We start from the raw sequence: 23,782 nt of genomic DNA, 5'->3' as shown, positions 1-23,782 counted from the left end.
AATGTACTACTTCATTTATTGCTTCTTAAAATATACGTAAAATTTATAGTGAATGAGTAAAAGTAAACGAATGGAGTATAAGTTTATCCATCAAATTAATAATGTGTGGCATTATATAATAATGAAATATACAGTCTATTTACACATTATTATATTCATTAAAACAACACATCAGTATACAAATACAATATATACATGAGGAAACAATATAAAAACCATCCAAACAGAGTGTAAATTGAATGAAGTAAAATTTTTTAAACAAAACAAACAACAAACCAAAATCTATCTGAATAACATCGAAGCAAAAAGCTAACAAAATAATCTCGTTTTTTCCAAAAACAGTTCACACTCAAACTTTAAACTGAGAAGTGGTATTCCGATCAGAGTTTAGTGGTTTTCCGATGGGTGGAGGACAGAAAAGTAATTACTCATTGAATCCTAAGGATTACAAGCTTCTAGAAGAAGTTGGATATGGTGCAAGTGCAACTGTGTATAGAACTGTTTATTTACCTTCTAATGAAGTTGTAGCTGTTAAATGCTTGGATCTTGATCGCTGTAATAGCAATCTGGTTTGTTCTTTTTCTCATTTTTCACTTCATTTTATGTACTTATGTAGATGTCTTTATCTTGTTTATGTTTGTGGAATTGAGTTTGAATGTGACTTGACTTGATTTGACTTCAAGGTGGATATGTATTTACTTAGCCTTGGTGGACAAAGTTACCAGATATGTATTGGTGGTGGGAGGTGGTACGTGTCCTGTAGAATTAGTGGAGGTGCACGTAAGCTCGCTCGGATACTACAGTTATCAAAAAGAAAGTTATATATGCATATCTAAAATTATTTTTAATGTATATATAGTAGATGTTGAAACCTCCTTAGCTTCGTCGTTTGTTTACTACTTTATATTTTTGAACCTCCTTAGTGAAAATCTTGGCTTCGTCACTGAGTGTATGTATGATGTGGGGTTCACGAGTGCCGATTCGAGCTGGTGAACCAATTTTAGTATTTAAGGCAGGTCCATTATCTACCGAGAAGTAATTTTGAGGTTATAAAAAAACAGAAGTAGATGTATTTATGTTGTTTTAAGTATGTGGAATTGAGTTTGAATGTGACTTGACTTGATTTGACTCTAGGCATGTAGAACCGATCCCACTGTTCTAGGATCGGATCCCACTGTCTTAGCCTTGGTATACAGAGTTACCAGGTATGTGTTGTTGGTGGGTGGTGGTAGGTGGTATCCTGTAGAATTAATCGAGGTGCACGTAAGCGGCCTCAACACCACAGTTATTAAAAAAAAAAAAAAAGTTATATGCATATCTAAAAAATTATTTTTTCGCTGCTCCTCTATGATGTGTGGTTCACAAGTTCTAATTCTAGCTGGTGAACCAATTTATGTATTTAAGACAGGTCTATTATCCACCGAGTTTCGAAACTCGAAAATAGTAGTTTTGAGGTTATTAAAAGAAGTAAAGGGCAGCTCGGTGCACAAAGCTCCCGCTATGCGCGGGGTCCGGGGAAGGGCCGGACGGTTATTAAAAGAAGTAGATGTCTTTAATTTGTTTATGTATGTAGAATTGAGTTTGAATGTGACTTGACTTGATTTGACTTCAAGGTGGATATGTAGTTATTCATAGCACGTAGAACCGATCCTACTGTTCTAGGCTCGGATCCCCCTGTCTTAGCCTTGATAGACAGAGTTACTAGGTATGTGTTGCTGGTGGGAGGTGGTAGGTATCCTATGGAATTAGTCGAGGTGCGCGTAAGCTGGTTCGGACACCACGGTTATCGAAAAAAATAATTATATATGCATATCTAAAACTGCACCCGCTTCGAAGGTGCTACTTCATTTATGTATTTAAGGCAGGTCATTATCGAAGCTGAAAAACAGTAGTTTTGAGGTTATTAAAGGAAGTAGATGTCTTTACTTTGTTTATGTGTGTGGAATTGAGTTTGAATGTGGGACTTGATTTGACACTAAGGTGGATGTAGTTCTTCATAGCAGGAAGAACCGATCCTACTGTTCTAGGCTGATCATAGAGTTGATTTCTCAGATGGTCACTCAACTAATATTTATTATCTCAAAAAGTAACTTTCTTTGTTAAAGGAAAGAAGAAAAGTGACTTTCTGAGATAATAACTATTAGGTGAGCGTTCATTATCCACCGAGTTTCGAAGCTGGAAATAGTAGTTTTGAGGTTACTAAAAAAAGTAGATGACTTTAATTTGTTTACCTATGTGGAATTGAGTTTGACTTGACATGACTTGACTTGATTTGACTCCAAGGTGGATGTAGTTCCTTTTAGTCCAACCGATGAAGCATCCCGCAGGCCAATAAGATTAACAGAAATGCCCGTGTTTTGACGTGATTAGGTTAAGAAATGATCACGATAGATATCAAAATAGCACAACTTACACACACACACCAAAAAAAAAAAAAAAAAAAAAGAATAAACCGCAATCGAGGAAAAAATTAAAATTGGGAAAGAGTGCTGATCACGATTGTTATTTAGCTTGTGCACGTGGAAAAGGTATGACATTTAGTTCTAAATTATCCATTTGGGATTTTCCATCAGTTTGACCAAGAGTGCTCATCTTTGGTGAAATTAAATGATCATATGTACTCAAGGTAATAATAGCGACGAGAATAGACTTATTCCCAAACTTAAGGGATCATTCGGGTTAAAATCTTTGCAAAATCAATTTTCCATCTTCAGCTTCACAATATCATAACATGAATACTTGATACTCTTTTTCCCTGTTACAGTTTATAGCATCTTTACATAGATAGTCAGGGTCTACTTTTTCTTCTTTTGGGATGTAATCAGGCAAAATCTTTGTGCTATTCTGCTTGATGCTTATAATAATACTTATCATACTTGATCACTTGATTTATTGCTAGTTGTGTGAAGTAGAGATCCTATCTACTCTAGTTTCGATGTTCACATTTGGACTCTTATCCATGCTCAATTATTGAACTACAGTTGGACCTTCTCCCTGTGACACTTCAAGCTATTGCTTGGTACGAAAGTGCAAAAGAGGGTATGCCTTGTTACACTTGGGACAATAGTTTCTTACAAAATTCCTGTTGGTGGTATCACTGTTTATATGTATGCATTGACAGATAATCACGTGACCCGGGATTTCTCATATACTTTTCTTGTTTTGAGCGGGGAGGATTGGATATGTGCGGAATTGCAAAGTAGTTGTGTGTTTATGCAAAATATTGGAGTTCTTCGTCACGACCCCTCGTTGGACAATGCTTTCAAATCTCTTATCTTAATGGCAGAATCTAGAAACTAATTCCCTCTGGGCTAAATAACTTTTTTCATTAATTTATTATTTTAAAGTTAATAAAAAGCTTGCCAAATTGGAACTTCTACTTACAACTGCAGATGAAAAGTTGTAATGAGACTGGTTTAAGGTATTCTTTCATACAGAGATTTCCTTTCCATCATGTTAAGAAATAGGTTGCTTGATATATGTGGTATTTAATTTTAAACTCTTGCATTCCATGTCATAACAACAGCCACATTTGTGCCTTTCGAGACTTGTTCCCGTCCCCCTACTGAAAAGAAAGAAACTTATAATCAGATTTTCTATAACTTGAGGCATTGTACTTTTCCTTGACTTTTGGTTCTTTATTGTTGTACACGCTTTTTCATTTTAATTTTCTGACTGTCTAATTGAATAAAAAATCAATTTCGGAAAATATACCATTTTGCCTTTTTGAGTAAACGCTTCAAAGGAAGACTTCTTATGGTTTGCAGTTAAGGTGTCATAAACAATCTCGTAAAATTACAAATTTATTTCTGTAAAGTCCTACTTTCTTGCTTCGATACGATTTTTAAAAACAAATTATATTTTTCACAGGATGATATTCGCAGGGAAGCTCAAACAATGAGTTTAATCGGCCATCCAAATTTAATAAAAGCATTTTGTTCATTCGTTGTTGATCACTACCTTTGGGTGGTGATGCCCTTCATGGCTGAGGGTTCTTGTCTGCACCTCATGCAAATAGCATATCCGGATGGATTTGAAGAAGCTGTAATTGGTTCTATCTTGAAAGAAACTCTTAAGGCTTTGGAATATCTCCACCAACATGGGCACATTCATCGAGATGTTAAGGTTTTTATTAGAACTAATGTTCCCTCCTGACGCTGATCCTGAACTGGCGATATTTATTTGTTCTCTGATGATTGGTGTCATTGTAGGCTGGGAATATATTGCTGGACACTACTGGGGTAGTAAAGCTCGCCGACTTTGGTGTTTCTGCATGCATGTTTGACAGTGGTGATAGGCAGCGTTCTAGGAATACCTTTACTGGAACTCCATGCTGGTGATTATATAAGCATCTTACTGCTTGATTCTCCATCCGTCTTTGTTGCCTTGAATGTTTTTTTTTGTATTTCTTAATGTATTTCAACTGATTTTGTAGGATGGCACCGGAAGTTTTGCAGCCTGGAACTGGATATGATTTCAAGTGAGTTTTCTTGTCACTGTCTAAAATGTCGGTGCTGTAGCACCGAACAAGTTTGCCAACCTGGTTAAGATGTGATATTGACCTTTGATTAAAATATAACATTTTGTTCGACTGAGTAAAACATTTATGTGGCTATGTCTACCAATATATTACTTATATATGGTTTCAGAGAGCATTTTTGATAATTACCTGAACGACTGATTTACTTTCCGAGAGGCGTGATTTTTTCATCATCCTTCTACAGGGCTGACATTTGGTCATTTGGAATAACTGCCTTAGAGTTGGCTCATGGTCATGCACCATTTTCAAAGTACCCTCCAATGAAGGTATATAGTCATTTTCAAGAGTGTTCAAGAACAATGCTTTAGCTATATACTTTTGTACATGTAGATGAACTTCTTGGCCTTGGTTCTCCTGTGATAGGTTCTATTGATGACCATAAATAGTGCTCCTCCTGGACTTGATTATGACCGTGATAAGAAATTCTCAAAGGTAGTTTTTTTAGTTTGCACTGGTTGATTTCGACACCGGATATATTTTGATGATCTTGCTATAAAGTGTGGTTCAACGCCTTATGTTCTTTTCATGTATGAAATCAAAACTTTTTTATTCCTTAACAGTCATTCAGGGAAATGGTTGCCATGTGCTTGGTGAAAGATCAAACTAAAAGGCCAACTGCTGAAAGATTGTTGAAACACACTTTTTTCAAAAAAGTTAAGCCTCCAGAGCTTGCTGTAAAGAAACTGTTTGCCGACTTACCATCACTGTGGAGTCGAGTAAAAACCCTCCAGGTATTTCATAATAGCTCTGCTCTAAGGTTTTCCTGTTTAGCATCGTTTAATTTTTCCTTGATTAAATACTGCAGCTTAAAGATGCTGCACAACTAGCCTTGAAGAAAATGCCTTCATCCGTGCAGGAAGCAATATCACAGGTTTGAGGCTTTTTTTTTTTTTTTGAGAAGGTGGTTGGGACAATTGCTAATTGATGGATTTTGTTGTATAATATTGTGCTCAACTTCCCAAAAAAGGGGAGATCTTCTATTTTCCTGCTCGCGTTGTAAAGCCCTTTTATGCGTAGACCATCTTTCAGTTACCTGCTTTATACTACACTTGATTTTAGCCAAAACGCCGAGAAAGGCACTCTTCAGTTTCCCTCATTTATTTGTTGTCCAAAGCTGAATTTTCTATTCTTTTGCTATATGTTCTTGGCCGAAATGGTTGCATATGAGCATTCTGCCTAAGCTTTGTGCCTATTAGTAATTTTAGCTCATATTCTTTTAATTACTCTACCAGTGGCACCTAAAATTTAATATAAACATGATGGTTGACTCTTTTGATATGTGTTCTGTTCTAATATCTTGTATGCTCTTTTCAGAGTGAATACCAACGAGGTGTTAGTGCCTGGAACTTTGATCTGGAGGATTTAAAGTTTCAAGCTTCAATGGTATGTACATGAAAAGACATCTATAAAGTGATAGACATAATTTCAACTTGTTCGTTGTGTTTTTTCATGAACTCAAATAAGACTGACTTAACTTTCACTTTGGCAGGTGCAAGATGATGACGAAATACCAGAGATTAGGGAAGAAGATGAAAGCATGAAATCTTATATGAACTATAAGGTCCTTAGCAATGTTATTCTATACAGTTTTGAGCAGTGGCGGAGCCACATATATGATACCCCTTGCTCAATTTTTTTAGTAATTATACATGTATATTACAAGCCAAAAATATTAAATGCAGGATACATACAAGGTTGAATCCCCTTAATGAATCTCTAGCTCCACCACTGGTTTTGAGTTATATTTTTACTGTGTACTTTAAAAAAATGTTCTGAGCTATATTTCAAGTTATTCGTTTGCAAAAAATAATAATACATGCTATTACTTTCTTAGATTTTTTAAAATCTAATTTAGCTCCTAATATCTCCTGGCATGGGAATGTTTATATATTGCAGGAGAATTCACTTTCTGGACTAAATGCTGGAAAACCATCCTTAAAACAAGATATCGTTTCCAGGTATATACGACGTTACTTCTTTTCATTGACTGTAGAAAATACCCTTTTATCTACTCCATGTTACACACTTAGGCAGGGACAAAGAATTACGAGTCAGTCACTTGTAATTTACAAATCCTAGAAGAAATACCAAGTTAGTTTCTGAAGTTTTTGTAGCGTTAATTAGAAATGAGGAAATCTGATCGTGGTTTTAACTTTGTATTAATGAGCTTGAGTTCTTTAAGCTTAAATGAGTGAACCTGTAAATGATCTGTGTTTTCATTATAAGTTTGTTCTAGGGGTTCATGTCTTCTATAGCCGACAATAGTTATTTCCCTCAAAGGTAGCATAAGCATCTCTGTCTCCAGGAGAAAATGTAAAAAAGGTTGTCTTCAACATCAAAATATGATAGATTGGGTATCATATGAGAAACACTACCATTTTTTTTATATATGATCATAAGTATTATCATGTCAATCAATCTTTATTGAATTTTCCCTCAATACTTTCTGTTTCCAGTGAACAAGGAAGTGTTGGTGAAGTGACATTAGCTGAACTGGATCCCGACTATCAGGAGGAAGGTGGACTGAAGAAGTATTCATCAAAAACAGAACTGCCACCCCTTACCTCAGACAAAGACGCAGTGCAGGCCAAGAGTAGATATCAAACAGCAAAAGCTTGTCGAAGTGAGAGTGGACCACTTATGCCAGGTGTTGAGCTAAGTCATTCGGCATCAGAAAGAGCTGGCAACTTTGAAAGGTCTTATACTGTTTTCTTTAATCTACTGTATCCTGTGTTGCACCAAGACAATTTTAAACCTGATTATTCAGGAACAAGTAGTCGTTTCTATCAGTCCATGTAATCAGCTGTTATGTCGAAAGAAATAGATCAAAATTACCTTGCACTTGAATCTTTCCAAACCATAAAGCTCGATATTGGCCTTTTTACCATCTTTCGTTGTCCATTTCTTTATCAGATTATTTTTTATTTTGAAAAAAAAGAACACCAACAGATAAAAAATTCTCATAGTCATCTTTAGATCAATAGGATGTTATCTGTTGTGTTTACTCACTGGTTTGTGCGTAGTGAAGTATGATAAATTCTTAAGTTGTTGGGTCAATGGTATTAGATGATTCTCATTTGCGCTTTTGCTACATGTTATTAAATGAGAACCTTGCCTCATGTAACTTGTGCTTCTGCAGCAGAAGTAAGATTGAAAACCAACAAGCGGAAAGAGCTCATCAAGTACGAAGAGCGCCCAGCTTTAGTGGCCCTTTAATGCTTCCAAACAAAGCTTCAGCAAATAGTAAATCAGCTCCAATTAACTCATCTGGGGGTATTAATGCATTCCACGCAAGTTCTTTTACTAAAATTGTTTGATTGTGCATTATCGGGATAGCCTTCGTCTCGTCACATGTCAACTGAAGCTGGACTTTGCTTTACCCTAATAATTATTATTTTCTTTCCAGGACTCAAAGATTCTTCGGATGACAAGTCAACGGCCAACTTGGTTCAAATAAAAGGGAGGTTTTCTGTGACATCAGAAAATGTAGATCTTGTAAAGGTACGTCAATTTCTGTTTAAAACAATATGTATGCTAGGATATGGCATGATATATAGTTCCTCGGCAATTTTCTCAAGTAAGCTGTGTAGTGTTGCCTGACATTTTAACATAAGACTATCTACGTCCTGTACTATCTTTGACATAAGATTCATGTGATCTCCAGGGGTCACAATTGAGGAAGGCTGCTAGTGTAGGAGACTGGATATTGGAATCTAAACAGCTGGTTTGTGAATTGGTCCCTTCTTTAGTACCACGGCTAAATGATATGAAAAATGAAACTTCACCTCCGGCTCCATTTTTAATGGATCTAATGGTCGGATATTGCTTATCAATTTTCAGCCTCCCAGTCGAATACCAAAGGAGCTTGGCCTTGATAATATTCCTGCCTCAGTTCTGATGCCTCACCTTCAAAATCTTTTTCAACAGACATCAATCCAACAGGTAATATTTCAAGTTTATGGTAGGAATATAAGACTACTACTTCCTCACTACGCCCTCCCTACCTAATAAAAAACAGAAGAATAAAACGCCATATTTCTTGTTTTTATAGTCTCCTTGTTTCTACTTATTGAAAAGAGAATCTCTCCTAATTTCTACTGTTTGCTATACTAGGATCTAATTGTGAATCTGTTGAGTAGCTTGCAACTATCAGAGGCAGGAGATGGTGAGTAAACATCTAAAGATATGTCTAATCTTATTATGTAGAGAACACATGTTCTAAATTTAATATGGTTTCTGTAATAATCTGAATTTCTTGGTTTATCTCAGCTTCGCAACATGGGAAGTCATCTCCACAGTGTATTGCAGAGAATAATGGAAGTGTGAGTAAATATTTTTGCATTTACAATATTCTTTTCGGAAGAGTTTCTAGAAACTATATGCCCTTTAAAAATGACAAATGCTGAAATTTATTTCCCTTAAGTTAATTGTGCTCATGTTCAAGATTTTCCATCTCATGTCGTAGGGCAGCAACACTATCCAGTAGGTAGTTCTCTAGCTAAAAACTTTGTTTTCTGGTATAATGAACTAGAGATGTCTTATTCATGCTTTTAAACTGTACTCTAGTGAATATACCTCATCAAGGATAACACTAAGCTCCTAAATTGTTTGGAGGAATTTCCTCGTACCCACGATGTGAACTTATTCAATGCAATGAACTACCTGATTGGTCATGCACAACTCGCATTATCAGCTTACTTAATTTTATTAGAATTGGTTTACTCATTTCTTTCTTATCTTTTACCCTTTAAAAACAATTCATTTGCTTCCTAAACCAGACAAGATGTTTGAAATCAGATATAGTGCTCTGAATTCGTCCAATGATATCTAAATAGCTAGTTAAACAAGGAGGATAAAACTTTGAATTATTGTATAATCTATTTACCATGTCTTTTTTTATGATAAATCTGGCTTAATTTGTTAACTTTCTGCCTGTCATATTTCAAGTTTCTTTCCGTGAAATTGGTACCGCTTACCAATGAACTTCATGTGTTAGACCACCATTATTGGAAATGACAGAAAGGAGGAGACGTTTTATTAGTAATGGCAAGTCTTAGTAGTATATAGTACTCCCTCCGGATCAAAAAGAGTGTCCACTTACCCTTTTTTTTTGGTTCAAAAAGAGTGTCCACTTACCAAATCAAGAAACAATTAACCTTATTCTTCCAAAATTTCCCTTATTAAGTGTTAAATTATCAAATCCCAATAACTATTTAATTAGGAGTAGTTTAGTCAAATTACCTATTTTGCCTAGGAATTAGTATTTTCTCAAGGGGTGTGCAAATGGCTAAGTGGACACTCTTTTTAATCCGGAGGGAGTATAATGTATCATTTGAAAGGTGGATGTTCCATTATCCAAACTTCTCTGGCCATTTCGTTTTCCTCTGTGACCAATACACTATAGACTATCAGCAGGTGTTTAGATTTTATCGTTTTCCTGATTTTCATTTAGCGTTTACTCCATAGCAACTAGAAAAGTAACAGATTTATTACGTAACTGCTGGTGGCAACTTCGTATGAACTTTAATCTCAAAGCCTTGAAGTATTCATTTTTAAGTACTTTTGTAGTATTTCATTGTGTATAGTTCTGTACTTATTGCTTGGATACAGCCTAAATGTTCCATTCATCATTGTTCTGTTGTCACATTCATTTTCGTCAAGACGTCAGAGTTTCATCTATTTTGCAGGTCGATGCAGCTGTTTCTGAGAGGGAGCGCATGTTGCTAGTCAAAATATCTGAGCTTCAAGCTAGGTGAGCCAGCTGTGAACTCAAATCAACTTTGCTGTCATGCTTCTCTTTTATAGACCCTCGCTTAAACTGATGTTACCTCAATTGTGCAGGATGAGTAGCTTGACGGAGGAATTAACAGCTGAAAAACTAAAATACATGCAGGTGAATGCTTAATCGTTTCTTTAATGCAAATAGGTCATCTAACTTTTCGAGTGGATTGAAAATATTGAAATAAACTATAAGAGAGAGACCACGAACTACATTCTACCAGGCTAGGATGAGCAACTGCATTTTCTCTCAACAACTGTCAAAACCAAAAAAACAAAAAAACAAAAAAGAAGAAGAAGGAGAAGAAAGAGGTTGAAGGAAAAATGAATAGAAGCAAGAGGGATGGATAAATGTTTTTTCCTGGTACCTTATCGCGTTCTCGTTTCTTAACATAATTTTCTACTGCTGCCAGTTGCAACAGCGGCTAAATGGCATGTCAAATCAAGGGGAAGATTGGGACAGGAGAGGGTCGGAATCTTGATGCCGAAAGATCTCTTTGAAGTATAAACAATGTGTATATTCAGGTTTCTGTTTGATGTTTACTGCTGCCATAATTTTAAATTCCTTAATCCAAGTTGAATGCCCAACTCAGACACATTCATTTGGATGTGCAGATTGAGATATCGGAAGGAGCAGAGTTTACTATTCACGTGGCTGGAAAAATGTACTCGTCATCGATGAATAGAAAGCTCACGTGGAGTAATCCAGGTCCAAGTGATGAATAAACAAGATCATCAGTTTGTAGAGAATTTCTTCGTTTATTTGGTGAGTGCTAGCTGAAAACAAGCTTTCTGTGCATTCCATGTCTCCAGTCCCAGAGGTTTATTTTGTTTATGCTGGAAAATGCAATAGTCCTTCTTATACGCGGACCGGATTCATTGCTCTTGGTCGGCCTCCCGTAAGGTGGGGCCGGTGCTGCGGAGGTTTCTGGGGCAAAATCTACTTTGTTTCTTGGCCAATTTATTGTTTATCCTTAATTTATCATGTAATTTGAATGCACCATTAAGCTGTAATTTTGTTCATATATACCTAGTGAAACCAACAGATGGTTATGGCAGTCCTATTAAAAATCGTTCATGGGGGAGTATCGAAGCCATATTTTTTTACCTTCTGTTATGAAAGTATTGTGCTTATTAAGATTATTATGTTGGGTGCAATTATGTATTACACTTGATTATTTCAGTTTTAACTTTTCTGAATACTATACTAATGCTGACTGGCTTCCTAGTTGGCAAACGCAAGCTTTACTTGTTTGTATGTATCCTTCGTTGTATAATTCGGATACGTGCAAGAGATATCGTATAATGACAACGCAATGCTAGAAAGTATATTACTCCCTCCGTTCCATAATAAGTGGTTCTTTTAGCTCATGCGCAGCTCTTAAAAAACTGCTCACTCTTAAAAAATTAAGAGTGTTTTTACTAACTTATCCCTAATCAAATTGTGCTTACATAATTAAATGTCTAGAAAAAGAAAAGGTAGTTGATGAATCCTAAATATTTAAATAAGAGTAATTTTAGAAAAATCTACCCAAAATATTCTTAAAATCCTAAAGCAACATTTATTTTGAAAAAAAAATTAAAAAGTCACTTATTATAAAACAGAGGGAGTATTAATTTCCAGCAATTCACAAAAGACACATATCCTCATTTTTTTGTTCTGGTGACGTGGTGTCCAGGCTAGGCCAACTGTGTATATGATTCCTCTAACCTGCACATGCATCAAGAATTAGCCAAATGTGAAAGAAATCATGTACAGTATTTTTGCCTATGCTGGAATTGAGAGAAACATCTTTATAATGGATTTGTTACAAGCATATTGTATATTTCATTTATTTGTCTTATATGCTACCCTGTTTATGAATCTCACGTGAAAAGGGTACTGTAATCAATTTTTATATTTTAATAAGAGAAAAGACATCATTTAACCCTAATTTTAAAAAACTCGATTAACAACTTTCATCCCAATTATTTACCACATATTATATTGCGGTTGTCGTTCCATGTCAAAAATGACTAACCCTTCATTTTTTATTTTTCTTTTATTATTTTTTTCTCTTTCTTCTTCTTTCCTCCTTCTCTCTTTCTTCTTCTTTCTCCTCAACACCACCCCCCCGCCCCGCCCCGCGCCACACCTCCGCCACCGCCGCCACCGCGCGCCGCCGCCGCCACAAAATAATCAATAATAAAAAATTACCAACCCTTCATTTTTTATTTTTCTCTTCCTTCTTCTTTCTCCTCATCCTACCATAAACACCCATAAGAACAACACCCACCATCACCCCACCAAATTTCATCCCATTTCTTTTCAAATTCGTCCAAATTGATTATTTTGGTTGTTATTGTTGGCTATTATTATTATTATTATTATTATTATTATTATTATTATTATTATTATTATTATTATTATTATTACCATTTTTTGGTTTCTTGATTTTGATTTTTGTTTTCCATTTCTTCCATAATCATTATTCCATAACCACCACCATCTTCTTCTTCACAACCCCCCCCCCGCGTTTGCCCCCCCCCATAGCCCTCCCCCAACATTTCGTCTTCTTCACAACCCCCCCCACCCCACCACGGTCCCCGCCCCCCACGCTCCCTCCCCCACCACGCCACGCCCCCCTCCCCCACCATCTTCCTTCTTCACACCCCCACCCCACCCACTATATATTCTCATCATTCTTTTCTTACCATTTTTTGGTTTCTTGATTTTGATTTTTGTTTTCTTTCAAAAATAAAATTATGAAATAATGATTATGGATGATTTATAAGGAATGGGATGAAATTTGTATGGTGTGAAAGATGTGGGTGTTGTTATTGGTTATGGTAGGATGAGGAGAAAGACAAAGAAAGAGAAAATAAAAAATGAAGGGTGAAGAAGATGGTGGTGGGGGGCGGGGTTTAATTAATTATTTTTTAATTATATATTATTTTTATTTTATTTTTAATTATATAATAATATATATCTATATATATATCGACTTTCTTAATTTTTTTTACTTTTTTTTTTTTTTTGCCACGTCGGCTCGAGGGTGGTAAATAATTGGGATGAAAGTTGTTAAGGGGGTAAATAAATACAATTAAGTTTAGTTCTTTGGCCGAGTTTTCTTGCCAAGTTCAAGGGTTAAATGATGTCTTTTCTCTTTTAATAAAGATGATTTAGGATTTGAACTTTTATAAAATCATCAAATTCATTTTACTATATCTCTTCTAAATTTTTTGGCTTTAAAATCTATTTATTTATATTTATTTAGTGAAAATTGTAAGACATATAAAATTTAAGAGTTTTCTATGAGCCTGTCTGGATTGACTTATTTTAGGTGCTTTAAGAACTTTTATAGTGTTTGGATAAAATTAGGGCCTGTTTGTCCACGAGAATTATTCACTTTTTTGGGGAATACTTTGTCACTTTTTTTACTTTACGGTGTTTGACCATAAAAATTCAAATATAACTTGAAGTTGTATTTAAAATTTGAAAAATAACCAAAACTTATTTTTCACTTTTTTTTTCCACTTTTTCCACTTTCAATACATTCAAACAACCAAATATTCTTTGCAAAAACTATAACCTAACACAACTCCATCTTCAACTCTAATTCGAAAATACCAAATAAAGTGAAAAATATTTAATTTTCATGGCAAAACGCCTACTTAAAAAATGCTTTTAAGCATTTATTTTTAAGCCAAAATGATAAAAAGAAGCCATAAGCTCATCCAAACGTCTCTATATCTCCTTCACATCTGCAGGCTATTACAAGTAATTCACTTCTATTTTTCGGACTAGACTAGATCCCACTCCACTCTTATGAACATAATTATCTTTTTTTTAGGTGATTAATTAGTAGCTTCAGTATTCAATTTGAACTCAACTACTCCTACACTATATTATATCCTATACTATAATCTATCCAACATTTTTGACACCAAAAAAAAATTACAAGCTATGGCCACTCTCTCTTTCTCTTCTCCCCCTTCTTCTTCTTCCTCACTCCCAACTCTCAGAAAATCCCCAATTCTCCCTTCTAATTCCTCATTTTACCCTTCACTCCCCCAATTCCCCAAACCCTTATCCCTCAAAACCCTAACCCCCAAATTCACCATCTCCGCCGTCACCACCGCCGCCGCCGCCGCCGGAGAAACCTCACAAACCCTAAAAACTCGCCTGAAAAACGGCGAAACACTGTACGGAATATTCCTGTTAAGCTTCTCACCAACCCTAGCGGAAATCGCCGGACTTTCCGGCTACGATTACGCCGTAATCGACATGGAACACGGCCACGGTGGCATCTCCGATGCGCTACCGTGTCTACACGCATTAGCCGCCACGTGTACACCGGCTATTATCCGAATCCCTGAATCATCTGCCACGTGGGCTAAGAAAGCACTAGATCTCGGCCCGCAAGGGATCATGTTTCCCATGATTGACGGGCCTAAATCGGCCCGAAAAGCAGTTTCTTATTGCCGTTTCCCTCCTAATGGGATACGTGGATCTGCTCATACTGTTGTTCGGGCTTCGGGTTATGGAATTAATGAAGGGTATTTAAGTAATTACGCTGATGAGCTCCTTATTATGTGTCAGGTTGAGTTTCCTTTAATTCTTACTACTGTCTGTACCGCGTTTCTTGCACTTCGATTATCTGTGTTTATCTGTTTTTCGGGCTTCGAGCTATGGAATTAATGAAGGGTATTTAAGTAATTACGCTGATGAGCTCCTTATTATGTGTCAGGTTGAGTTTCCTTTAATTCTTACTACTGTCTGTACCACGTTTCTTGCACTTCGAATATCTGTGTTTATCTGTTTTTCGGGCTTCGAGCTATGGAATTAATGAAGGGTATTTAAGTAATTATGCTGATGAGCTACTAATCATGTGTCAGGTTGAGTTTCCTTTAATTACTACTAGTATCTGTTTATCCGTACTAGTTACTGCTCTTTTCTTTCAGACTGTTTTATCATGATTTTTTCGCTTTCGTTAGTACTGTTGTTTGGGTTTTGGGTTTTGGGTTATGGAATTAATGAAGGGTATTTAAGTAATTACGCTGATGAGCTCCTTATTATGTGTCAGGTTGAGTTTCCTTTAAATCCTACTACTATGTGTCTGTTTGTTTTTTATACTTTGATTATCTTGCTATTTTCTTTCAGACTGCATTATCATGGCTTTTTTTTTCGCTTTAATATACAATCCAGCATAAAATATTATATTCACGTAGCTATATTTTCAATTTACATCCACATAGCTAGCATTTTTTTTCAACGGTGTTTATACACACGATATACAACATTATACACTTACTGTAGACAATGTATAAACCTTATATAAAAGTGTATAATAATGTATAAAAGGTCCATTTCGGGTAAATATTCTCTCCAAATACACATAGAGTGTTATTGTTCATACTGCTTTGAACAACTTGTCCTTATCTGACCTTTTTCAATCATGTTTTCTCTTGAGCCGGGGGTCTTTCGGAAACAGCCTCCCTACCTCCCGAGGTAGGGGTAAGGTCTGCGTAAACTTTACCCTCCTCAGATGCCACATTGTTGTGGGATTTAACTTCTTGTTGTTGTTTCAGGTTGAATGTGCTGATGGTGTTAAGAAGATTGAAGAAATAGCGGGAGTTGATGGTGTTGATTGTATTCAAATGGGACCGTTAGATTTGAGTGCGAGTTTAGGGTATTTATGGGATCCAGGGAATAAGAAAGTTAGGGAAATGATGAATGTAGCTGAAAAAGGGGTGTTGAAACGGGTTCCGGGTGATGGTGGGGCTTATTTGAGTGGATTTGCAATGCCGTTTGATGGGCCTGAGAAGTTGAAATCAAGAGGGTATCATATGGTTAGTGGAGCTGTGGATATTGGGATGTTTAGAAGTGCGGCTGTGGAGGATGTAAAGAAATTTAAGATGAGTTTGGTTGATGGTGATGATGATGAAAAGGATTGTAAAGATGGTGAAGAGAAGTACTGGAGTGAATAAAAAAATTGAACTTTGTTAGATTTCATGGTAGATTTATTTTCTGTTTTTTGTTGATTCTGAGCATTTGGAATAGCTCAAGTTTCGAATTTAAGCTACTTATGCAATAGAGCCTTTTTTAGTCCTGAGCAAGACTCGTGTCGATTGCTTCTTTTTGTTCCTTTTTAGCTGGTTTTCGCTTGATTGTTTTAGTAGTTGAAATTGGTTTAGTTGCTAGCTCACCTTATTCTACTTCTTTGTTGCAATTTTGGGTTAGTATTTTCTGCTTTTTCTTGATTCTGAGTACTAGGACTAGCTCAAGTTTTTCTGAATTTGAGCTACTTATGCAATTGAGCCTTTTCTTTGTCTGAGCAAGACTTTGGTTGATTGCTTCTTGATTGTTTTAGTAGTTGAAATTGGTATAGTTGCTAGCTAGTCTATTCTACTTCTTTGTTGGAAAATTTTAAGTATGTTGATCAGTCTCGACATGGAAGGTTGCATCTTTTTGACAGTTCCTTACATAATAGAAATACTCATGTATCTTACTTTGATATGAAGTTCAATATGAGTATGGTTCATGGGTTTGAATGTGATAATTACTGGAGTGAATAAACTTTGAACTTCTTGTTAGATTTCGTGGTATGGTTCATGGGTTTGAATGTGATAATGATCATAACGATGGTGAAGAGAAGTACTGGAGTGAATAAACTTTGAACTTCTTGTTAGATTTCGTGGTAGATTTTGGAAGTATTATGTTTTGCTTTTTGTTGATTCTGAGTCTTGGGATTAGCTCAAGTTTCGAACTTTGAGCTAATTAGGCAAAAGAGCCTTTTCTTTTTCTGTGTTGATTGCTTCTTTTTCTTTTTAGCTGGTTTTTCTTGATTGTTTTAGTAGTTGAAATTGGTTTAGTTGCTAGCTTGCCTATTTCTACTTCTTTCTTGGGTTTAGTATTTTCTGCTTTTTCTTTATTCTGGGTATTGGGAGTTGGGACTAGCTCAAGTTCTGAATTTGAGCTAACCTTTGTTGATTGCTTCTTTTTTAGCTGATTTTTCCTTGATTATTTTGGTAGTTGAAATTGGTTTAGTTGCTTGCTGGCCTAATTCAGAATTTCGGGTTTAGTATTTTCTGCTTTTTCTTGATTCTGGGTGTTGGGAGTAGCTCAAGTATCGAATTTGAGCTACTTATTCAATTGAGTTCTTTCTCTGTCTGAGCAAGACTTTGATTGATTGCTTTTTTCCCTTTCTTTTTAGCTGATTTTTGCTTGATTGGTTTAGTTGCTAGTTGGTAATTCTACTTCTTTGTTGGAGAATTTTCGTATGTCAATCAGTCTTGGCATAACAGTTTGCTACTTTTTAGCAGTTCTTAACAATTTAGAAATACTCATGTATAGTACTTCAGAACAGCTGTTATGGAGGATATGAAGAAGTTCAGGATGAGTTTGGTTGATGTGTCTGAAGATGATAATGATCAAAAGGATCGTAAAGATGATGAAGAAAGTATTGTAGTAAATCAGAACTTAAACTTTGTTCTTACATGTAGAGGTTGATATTGGAACAGTTTTGTGTTTAAGTAAATGGGATTGGCTCAAGTTTAGAATTTTAGCTACTTATGTTATCAAGGTCTATAGAAACATAAGTAGTGACTTTTTCCTGGCTGGCTGAGCAAGACTTTAGCTGATTGTTTCTCTTTTTCTATAACTGAGGGCCAGTGGCGTATACTCCAAAACGTTGTGGATAATGAGTTTGTCCCTCCATCCTCCACTAAAATATCTAGTCTTTGCCTACAACAGGGTTCAAACGCGTGGCATGTGTCTAACACACATCACAAGCTATGCTCTTATCATTACACCAAGGTGCTAGAGCCTGTTGTTATTTTTTCATTTCAACAATTTTCATTATGGTTATCAATATCAATCTGGGATCAGCGCAAGTTTATAGTTTTGAGCTCTACTTATACAAGCTTTAAAAATCTTCAGAAACAGGACTATATTATGGGTGATTGCTGCTGCTTATTTTCCCAGCAAATCTTTTGTTGATTGTTTCAGAATTTAGTTAGATTACTTGTTGTCTGATCATAAATTATGTCTTTCATGTCTGTATTCAAATGACAATTATAGAAATAAAGACATTCAAATAAGGAGTTTGCAATGAAGCATGCACTCATCGTGAACCATTTACCAGATGTCAAACACTTTGGAAATTCCAAGCACTTCACTGACAAATTTTTTTAATATCTATATACAAATTAAACCTAAATTATATAATAATTTATATGGCTGATCTGGTAAGTCAAACATAATAAATCATTATCTGCTACCACAAATTTTAGATATCTCAAAAGGAAAAGAAAATGGTTATATTACCAACAAATAACATCATATGGGAAAAATTATCGGCTGAACCAGTAGTGTTAAAACCACGGTTGATTTATGCAAATGTTCTTTAATTATTCAAATTTTATTCGTATTTTCAAATTATGAGAGTAATGCCTTTTAAAAATTACCTTTTCAAGCCTAATATTTACTGATATTTTAGCAAAATTTACACTAATTAAGAAATCGATAAATACAATGTGGAGTTTACTAAATTATCTCTATATATTAGATGTTTTCTGCTAATTTTTGTCTTGAACTTGTAGGTAACACTTTTTTTTGACCATTTTTTTTTTTTTTACTAAAGTGATACTTATTTTGGGATAGGTATCTAAAAACTTATAATTTTGTATCATCATTTAACACTTTTTTGAAAAAAAAAAATGTACACCTTCATCTAAAAAATTCATAAACAACAAATAAAAAAGTAATTGTTTATTAAATAGCTGTAGCAAAAAAGGAATAATGACCAAAATATCACCACAATCATTATCTGAAAAAAAAAAGGAGGATAGAATAGACTTGAACTGTTTGTCGTGTATCTTGATGCTCCCAATCATATCTTTGTCGTCTTCTGTATTCATAAACTCACCAAACTCCGACACACCTCTTTACCCCACCCTTCACACAACCCCCAACCCCACCCCACCCACCCCCTCTCTTTTCTTGTCTCCTACCAAAAAAAAAAAAAAAAAAAAAAAAAAGGAAAAACAACTGATCAATCTGCTATTGCTTTGCCATGATGACACTATAACCAGGTTCTTTATTGACTATTTAACTACACCAAATGATTTTACTTCTTCTATCCACAGTTTGACTAGGTACGGAGTTATTTTTGAATCTTGTGGTTCTAAATTAAATGCGTATAAAGTATCAAAATATCCTTTACATGTTATAAATTTGTCACGTAAGAGACTTTAATTGTCAACTTACGAAATATAAAAATAAAAGCTATTTTTAAGACAGAACAGGATGGAACAGGAGGAGTATTAACCTTTTTTTCTTGACTTTTCACCTACTATGTTCAAATGGGGTTTCCTTTTCCTCAACTGAGTAATGCTCTTTTCCTCCTCTAGAGATAAAAATTGGGTCTTTCATGCTTAGTTTTCCCAAGTTTCACTTTGTTTCTTGGTATGTTATTGTTATCTAAGACCATCACTTAATTGATTATGGTGTAACTGCTTTTTGTTTAAAAAGAAACAACTTTGATGGTTATAGTCAACACTGTTTTTCTTTCTGTGCTAGAAACAGATTGTTGGTCAAAGAAGAAAGGCTGTTGTTGGTCAAAGAAGAAAGGCTGTGTAGGTAACATATTGTAGTTCTTGAAAATAAAAGGTATAATCTTTTTTCTCTACTCTCTATTATTGTGGTTTATTTGGTTGTATTGGGATCATATTTTTGCTTGGTAGATTAACATATTGCTTGTGATGATCTCAGGGTGTCACAGATCTTGAGAAAACTGTGCATATCTTGATTATCAATCTGTCATTGCTTGCCATGACACTATGATCAGGTTTTCTCTTGACTCTTTAACTACATAGATGACTTATTTTCCTTTTCCCTTTGAATGCAAGCATATTCTTCACTTAGTATTTCAAGTGGGGTTTCCTTTTTCTTTTCCACCTTTTTAGATAAAAATTTGTTCTTTGATGCTTAGTTTTCCCAAGTTACACTTTGCTTTTTGGTGTCTAAAATCATCACTTAATTGATTATGGCTTAATTGTTTTTTCTTTTTAAGAAAACTTAATTTTGATGGTTATGATCAACACCTGCGTTGCTCAGACTCTTCAATAATGTCGACGGGTGCGTGTTGGATCCTCCAAAAAGTAGTGTATTTTTGGAGGATCAGACATGGGTGCGGCAATATTTTTGGAGAGTCCCAGCAACATAGATCAACACTATTACACTGATTTTTTCCTCTCTGTAGATAAAAGCAGATATTTGGTCAAAGGAGGACTGTGTAGATAACAAATTCTAGCTCTTGAAAATAAAGGTACAATCTTTTTCAAGAGATTCTATTTTTCTTCTGTTGGAATTATATTTTGCTGGGCAGATTAACATACTGTTGCTTCTTACAATCTCAGGGTGTCACAGCTCTTGAGAAAACTGTACATATCTTGATCATCAAATGGCTGAGGTGATTGGCCCTAGATTGTATAGTTGCTGCAATTGTAAGAATGAAGTTGCACTTCACGATGACATCATTTCAAAGGCCTTTCAGGTTAGAATATTGAATTTTTTTCATTTTCGTTGAATTAAATGAACGTAGATAGTTTATTAAATGTATGATCATTGTGTGTTGTTTTTTGCTTGGAGGTTCCTGATAGAAAAATGTTATCAGTAATTTCATAGTTAGCCCACCGCCACTAGTGTTTATGATAACATCTAATTTGATTGCCACATAGTTAGCCCACACCTGCTTGTTATCAAAGGCGAAACACACAAAAAGATCTAGGGTCCATTGGGGCTTTAAGCTTGGGTTTAGTGAAGAAAGGTGCAAAAAGTATAAGTATAAGCATGAATAACAAATACATGGACAAAGAAATTGAATTTTTTTTACGATAAAGTGAAATATCAATTGTTTAGCGTTGCCTCTTCAGGATTACACTCATTGGCAAGGAAAAGTATGCCTTACAGCCTTTATGACAATACTGAAGTGCCCACAAAGTGACGTGAAACGCTCAACATGTTTTGCGCTTTGCTTCAGGGCTAAGCTCACTTTAGTGCGCCTTTGACAACACTGCACCTATTTCTATTATTCTCTAACAGCAGAAACCAATGATCTTACTTTGAATACAAGAAAAATGGCTCCCTTTCAATTGAAATGAGCATATATGTGTTTGTAGCTCAATGGGGGAATACATCTTGCTCTTTTCTATTTGAGATTTCCTGTTTTTATCTATTTCACTGCAAAATCTATCCTTTTGTTTACTTAAGATATTACCAGTAATATATTCTTGCCTAATTTGACATTAGGGAAGAAATGGTCGGGCATTTTTGTTCTCTCATGCAATGAACATAGAGTTGGGGCCAAAAGAGGATAGGCATCTCATGACCGGTCTCCATACAGTCGCTGATGTCCATTGTTGCGACTGTCGTGAGGTTCTTGGATGGAAATATGAGCGAGCCTATGAAGAGACGCAAAAGTACAAGGAAGGGAAATTCGTACTTGAAAAGTCAAAAATCGTCAAGGAAAACTGGTAGTAGTCCACCCTGAATTCTGTGAAAGGGTGTAGATGGATCCTACGTACGTGTTATGTCAATTCATTGCTCATTGCTGTATAAATTTCTTATGTGCCCGATTGGATTCGTTATGTTGAACAATCTTGTGAACAATATATCTCCAACATCATAATTTGTAAAATATCTTGAAATTATAATCTTTGCCTTACTTTGTTTCTGCTATGGGGTGCCTGAATTTTTCGTCTTGGATAATATTCGTATGATATCTCACTACTGAATATCCTTCTTTATTCAAGTAAAATCTTGTCTTTGTTCCAATTTTGAGCAAAACAGGAGAGGCATCTCCTTTAGTGTCTCGGGAATTGTCCTTATGATACGATGAAACATGTTTGATAGTATCTCTGGAATTGCTGAACCTATACTCTGATATATGTGGCAGTTCAAGTTTGGTATGAGTTTGTTACTTTGCTTCAGTTATTCAAGTTCAGTGATTTCTTCAAGCAATATATTTGGATGTTAAGCTTGATTTGTCCGCTATCATGGTTGCTTCTTTATGAATAGAGAAGAAGGTGAAAGAAAACGATGTGAATGTGGTTGCTCTGTCCACAGTTTGATTTCTGCCTACCGCTGTAATCTATACTTGTTGCTTAGTCCCTATGAATTTCCTGCACGTTGTTAATTTGAAATTTGTTTTCTTGACACATGTTCCTTCCATTGCATAGCCGTACTAGCAGGTACTACGAGGCCTCTGTCCCACACATCTAACCAGCTCACGTGGCTAATCAGTTCCACTGAAAACTCTCATTTGTTTTTTTTTTTTTTTGGTTTCCCATCCGGTGTCCGGTACCCGCATTGGGACCCGACTAATCCGGATTTGTGCCGGGTAGTCCCACATTGGGGGGCAAAGCACTCCCTAACAAGGCTGACTCCGTACCCAAGGGGGCTCGAACTCGAGACCAAAAACTCTTATTTGTTGAAGTAGAGCATAGCGTACTTTAGGCTCTTTTCTGTTTGTATTTTTTTTGTAGAGAACTCGAGCCTCTTTTTATAGAGTGCATAGCGATTCTGCCAATGCAGTAAGAATTGCATGGCTGCCTCAATATGCAGATGCAAACACATTTGCTTATAATGACTCACAGAAGAGCATCATGTACGCAAAAACCAATTCATTGTCCTATGTACTGCAGAAAGAATAGTTTTCCTAATAACAAAATAGAAATTCTTTGGCTATAGGTACATGATTCAGTTGCAATAGAGGCGGAATCAAAATTTTGAGTTTATGAGTACTGAATTCTGAAATAGGCAATCGGATTTCAATTAAATTATTCATATGTATGAACTAGACTTTATAACACATACAAAAGCTGGACCAAAACTGTTGGATGCTACCGAACACGTAAGTAGAACTGTAGCTCCACCCCTCGAGTAGCAAGAAACATTCTATGTGCATCAAAGGATGTACACCTTTAGTTTACTGACCTTGTAATGGCATAGAAGATTGCTAATAATGCAGATTTGGCACAAGTTTAACTTGGAACTGGTGGAGCTGATCTTTGTCATTCTTTCAATCAGAGAAACAAAAGAAAAGTTCAAGATAACAAAGTGAAAAATGATAATTCTTTCAATCATTAAAGAGCTCATGTAAATTTAGAAGTCATTAGGTCTCAATGTTATTAAGCGGAAATTCTATACTTCACTGGACGATTATATAACAGTTGTTTGGGCAAACTGATTTCAACAAGGGTTTCGTGGTGTAGTTGGTTATCACGTCAGTCTAACACACTGAAGGTCTCCGGTTCGAGTCCGGGTGAAGCCACTTCTTTTAATTATTGTTGTTTTGGTTTTCGCATGGTTTGGATATTTCAGATCTTTAAAATATAACTACTTATCCTAATTGTCTTCTTCCAACTTTTTGTATCTCGTTTTTGCATAGATTATAGGACTGATTGCGTAATTGGTTTATT

At 35.5% G+C, this 23,782-nt stretch overlaps 3 protein-coding genes and 1 non-coding gene across 16 annotated transcripts; all 4 read left to right on the top strand.

Moving 5' to 3' along the window:
- Positions 1 to 205: 205 nt before the first annotated feature.
- Positions 206 to 11,529, top strand: LOC132060336 (serine/threonine-protein kinase BLUS1-like). Of its 5 annotated transcripts, none has more exons than XM_059453347.1 (22): positions 207 to 569; positions 3,871 to 4,125; positions 4,212 to 4,336; positions 4,436 to 4,480; positions 4,725 to 4,806; positions 4,904 to 4,972; positions 5,101 to 5,271; positions 5,346 to 5,411; positions 5,855 to 5,923; positions 6,030 to 6,101; positions 6,437 to 6,498; positions 6,997 to 7,236; positions 7,680 to 7,813; positions 7,947 to 8,041; positions 8,205 to 8,264; positions 8,381 to 8,482; positions 8,654 to 8,705; positions 8,810 to 8,862; positions 10,228 to 10,292; positions 10,382 to 10,433; positions 10,732 to 10,831; positions 10,934 to 11,529. In XM_059453347.1, exons 1-21 carry the CDS (start codon positions 402 to 404, stop codon positions 10,798 to 10,800), a joined length of 2,106 nt encoding a protein of 701 aa, XP_059309330.1. In that variant the 5' UTR covers positions 207 to 401; the 3' UTR covers positions 10,801 to 10,831; positions 10,934 to 11,529. The 5 variants fall into 5 exon arrangements, with proteins under 5 accessions (XP_059309349.1, XP_059309330.1, XP_059309339.1 ...); XM_059453356.1 differs by having other exon boundaries at positions 10,732 to 10,843; positions 10,940 to 11,529; XM_059453374.1 differs by adding an exon at positions 2,982 to 3,039 and having other exon boundaries at positions 447 to 569; positions 10,732 to 11,529.
- Positions 11,530 to 14,211: 2,682 nt separating this feature from the next.
- Positions 14,212 to 16,506, top strand: LOC132060317 (uncharacterized). 4 transcript variants are annotated; one of them, XM_059453303.1, is made up of 2 exons: positions 14,212 to 14,900; positions 15,890 to 16,506. In XM_059453303.1, exons 1-2 carry the CDS (start codon positions 14,265 to 14,267, stop codon positions 16,286 to 16,288), a joined length of 1,035 nt encoding a protein of 344 aa, XP_059309286.1. In that variant the 5' UTR covers positions 14,212 to 14,264; the 3' UTR covers positions 16,289 to 16,506. The 4 variants fall into 4 exon arrangements, with proteins under 4 accessions (XP_059309286.1, XP_059309303.1, XP_059309312.1 ...); XM_059453320.1 differs by lacking the exon at positions 14,212 to 14,900 and adding an exon at positions 14,963 to 15,048; XM_059453329.1 differs by lacking the exon at positions 14,212 to 14,900 and adding an exon at positions 15,139 to 15,196.
- Positions 16,507 to 19,897: 3,391 nt separating this feature from the next.
- LOC132060288 (protein yippee-like At4g27745) lies at positions 19,898 to 22,040 on the top strand. Of its 6 annotated transcripts, none has more exons than XM_059453283.1 (5): positions 19,898 to 19,970; positions 20,073 to 20,148; positions 20,563 to 20,628; positions 20,730 to 20,856; positions 21,612 to 22,040. In XM_059453283.1, the coding sequence occupies exons 4-5, from the start codon at positions 20,764 to 20,766 to the stop codon at positions 21,837 to 21,839; spliced, it is 321 nt and encodes a 106-aa protein (XP_059309266.1). In that variant the 5' UTR covers positions 19,898 to 19,970; positions 20,073 to 20,148; positions 20,563 to 20,628; positions 20,730 to 20,763; the 3' UTR covers positions 21,840 to 22,040. The 6 variants fall into 6 exon arrangements, with proteins under 6 accessions (XP_059309266.1, XP_059309235.1, XP_059309251.1 ...); XM_059453252.1 differs by having other exon boundaries at positions 20,720 to 20,856; XM_059453268.1 differs by having other exon boundaries at positions 20,073 to 20,628; positions 20,720 to 20,856.
- A 1,520-nt stretch (positions 22,041 to 23,560) lies between these two features.
- On the top strand, positions 23,561 to 23,634 carry TRNAV-AAC (transfer RNA valine (anticodon AAC)). The gene has a single exon. It is a non-coding gene; the product is annotated as a tRNA-Val (tRNA).
- Positions 23,635 to 23,782: the final 148 nt, after the last annotated feature.

The sequence above is a fragment of the Lycium ferocissimum genome, chromosome 1 (genome assembly GCF_029784015.1).
Source record: "Lycium ferocissimum isolate CSIRO_LF1 chromosome 1, AGI_CSIRO_Lferr_CH_V1, whole genome shotgun sequence".
NCBI lineage: Eukaryota > Viridiplantae > Streptophyta > Magnoliopsida > Solanales > Solanaceae > Lycium > Lycium ferocissimum.
The sequence above is the reverse complement of the archived record's forward strand: the minus strand, read 5'-3'. Positions and strand labels throughout refer to the sequence as shown.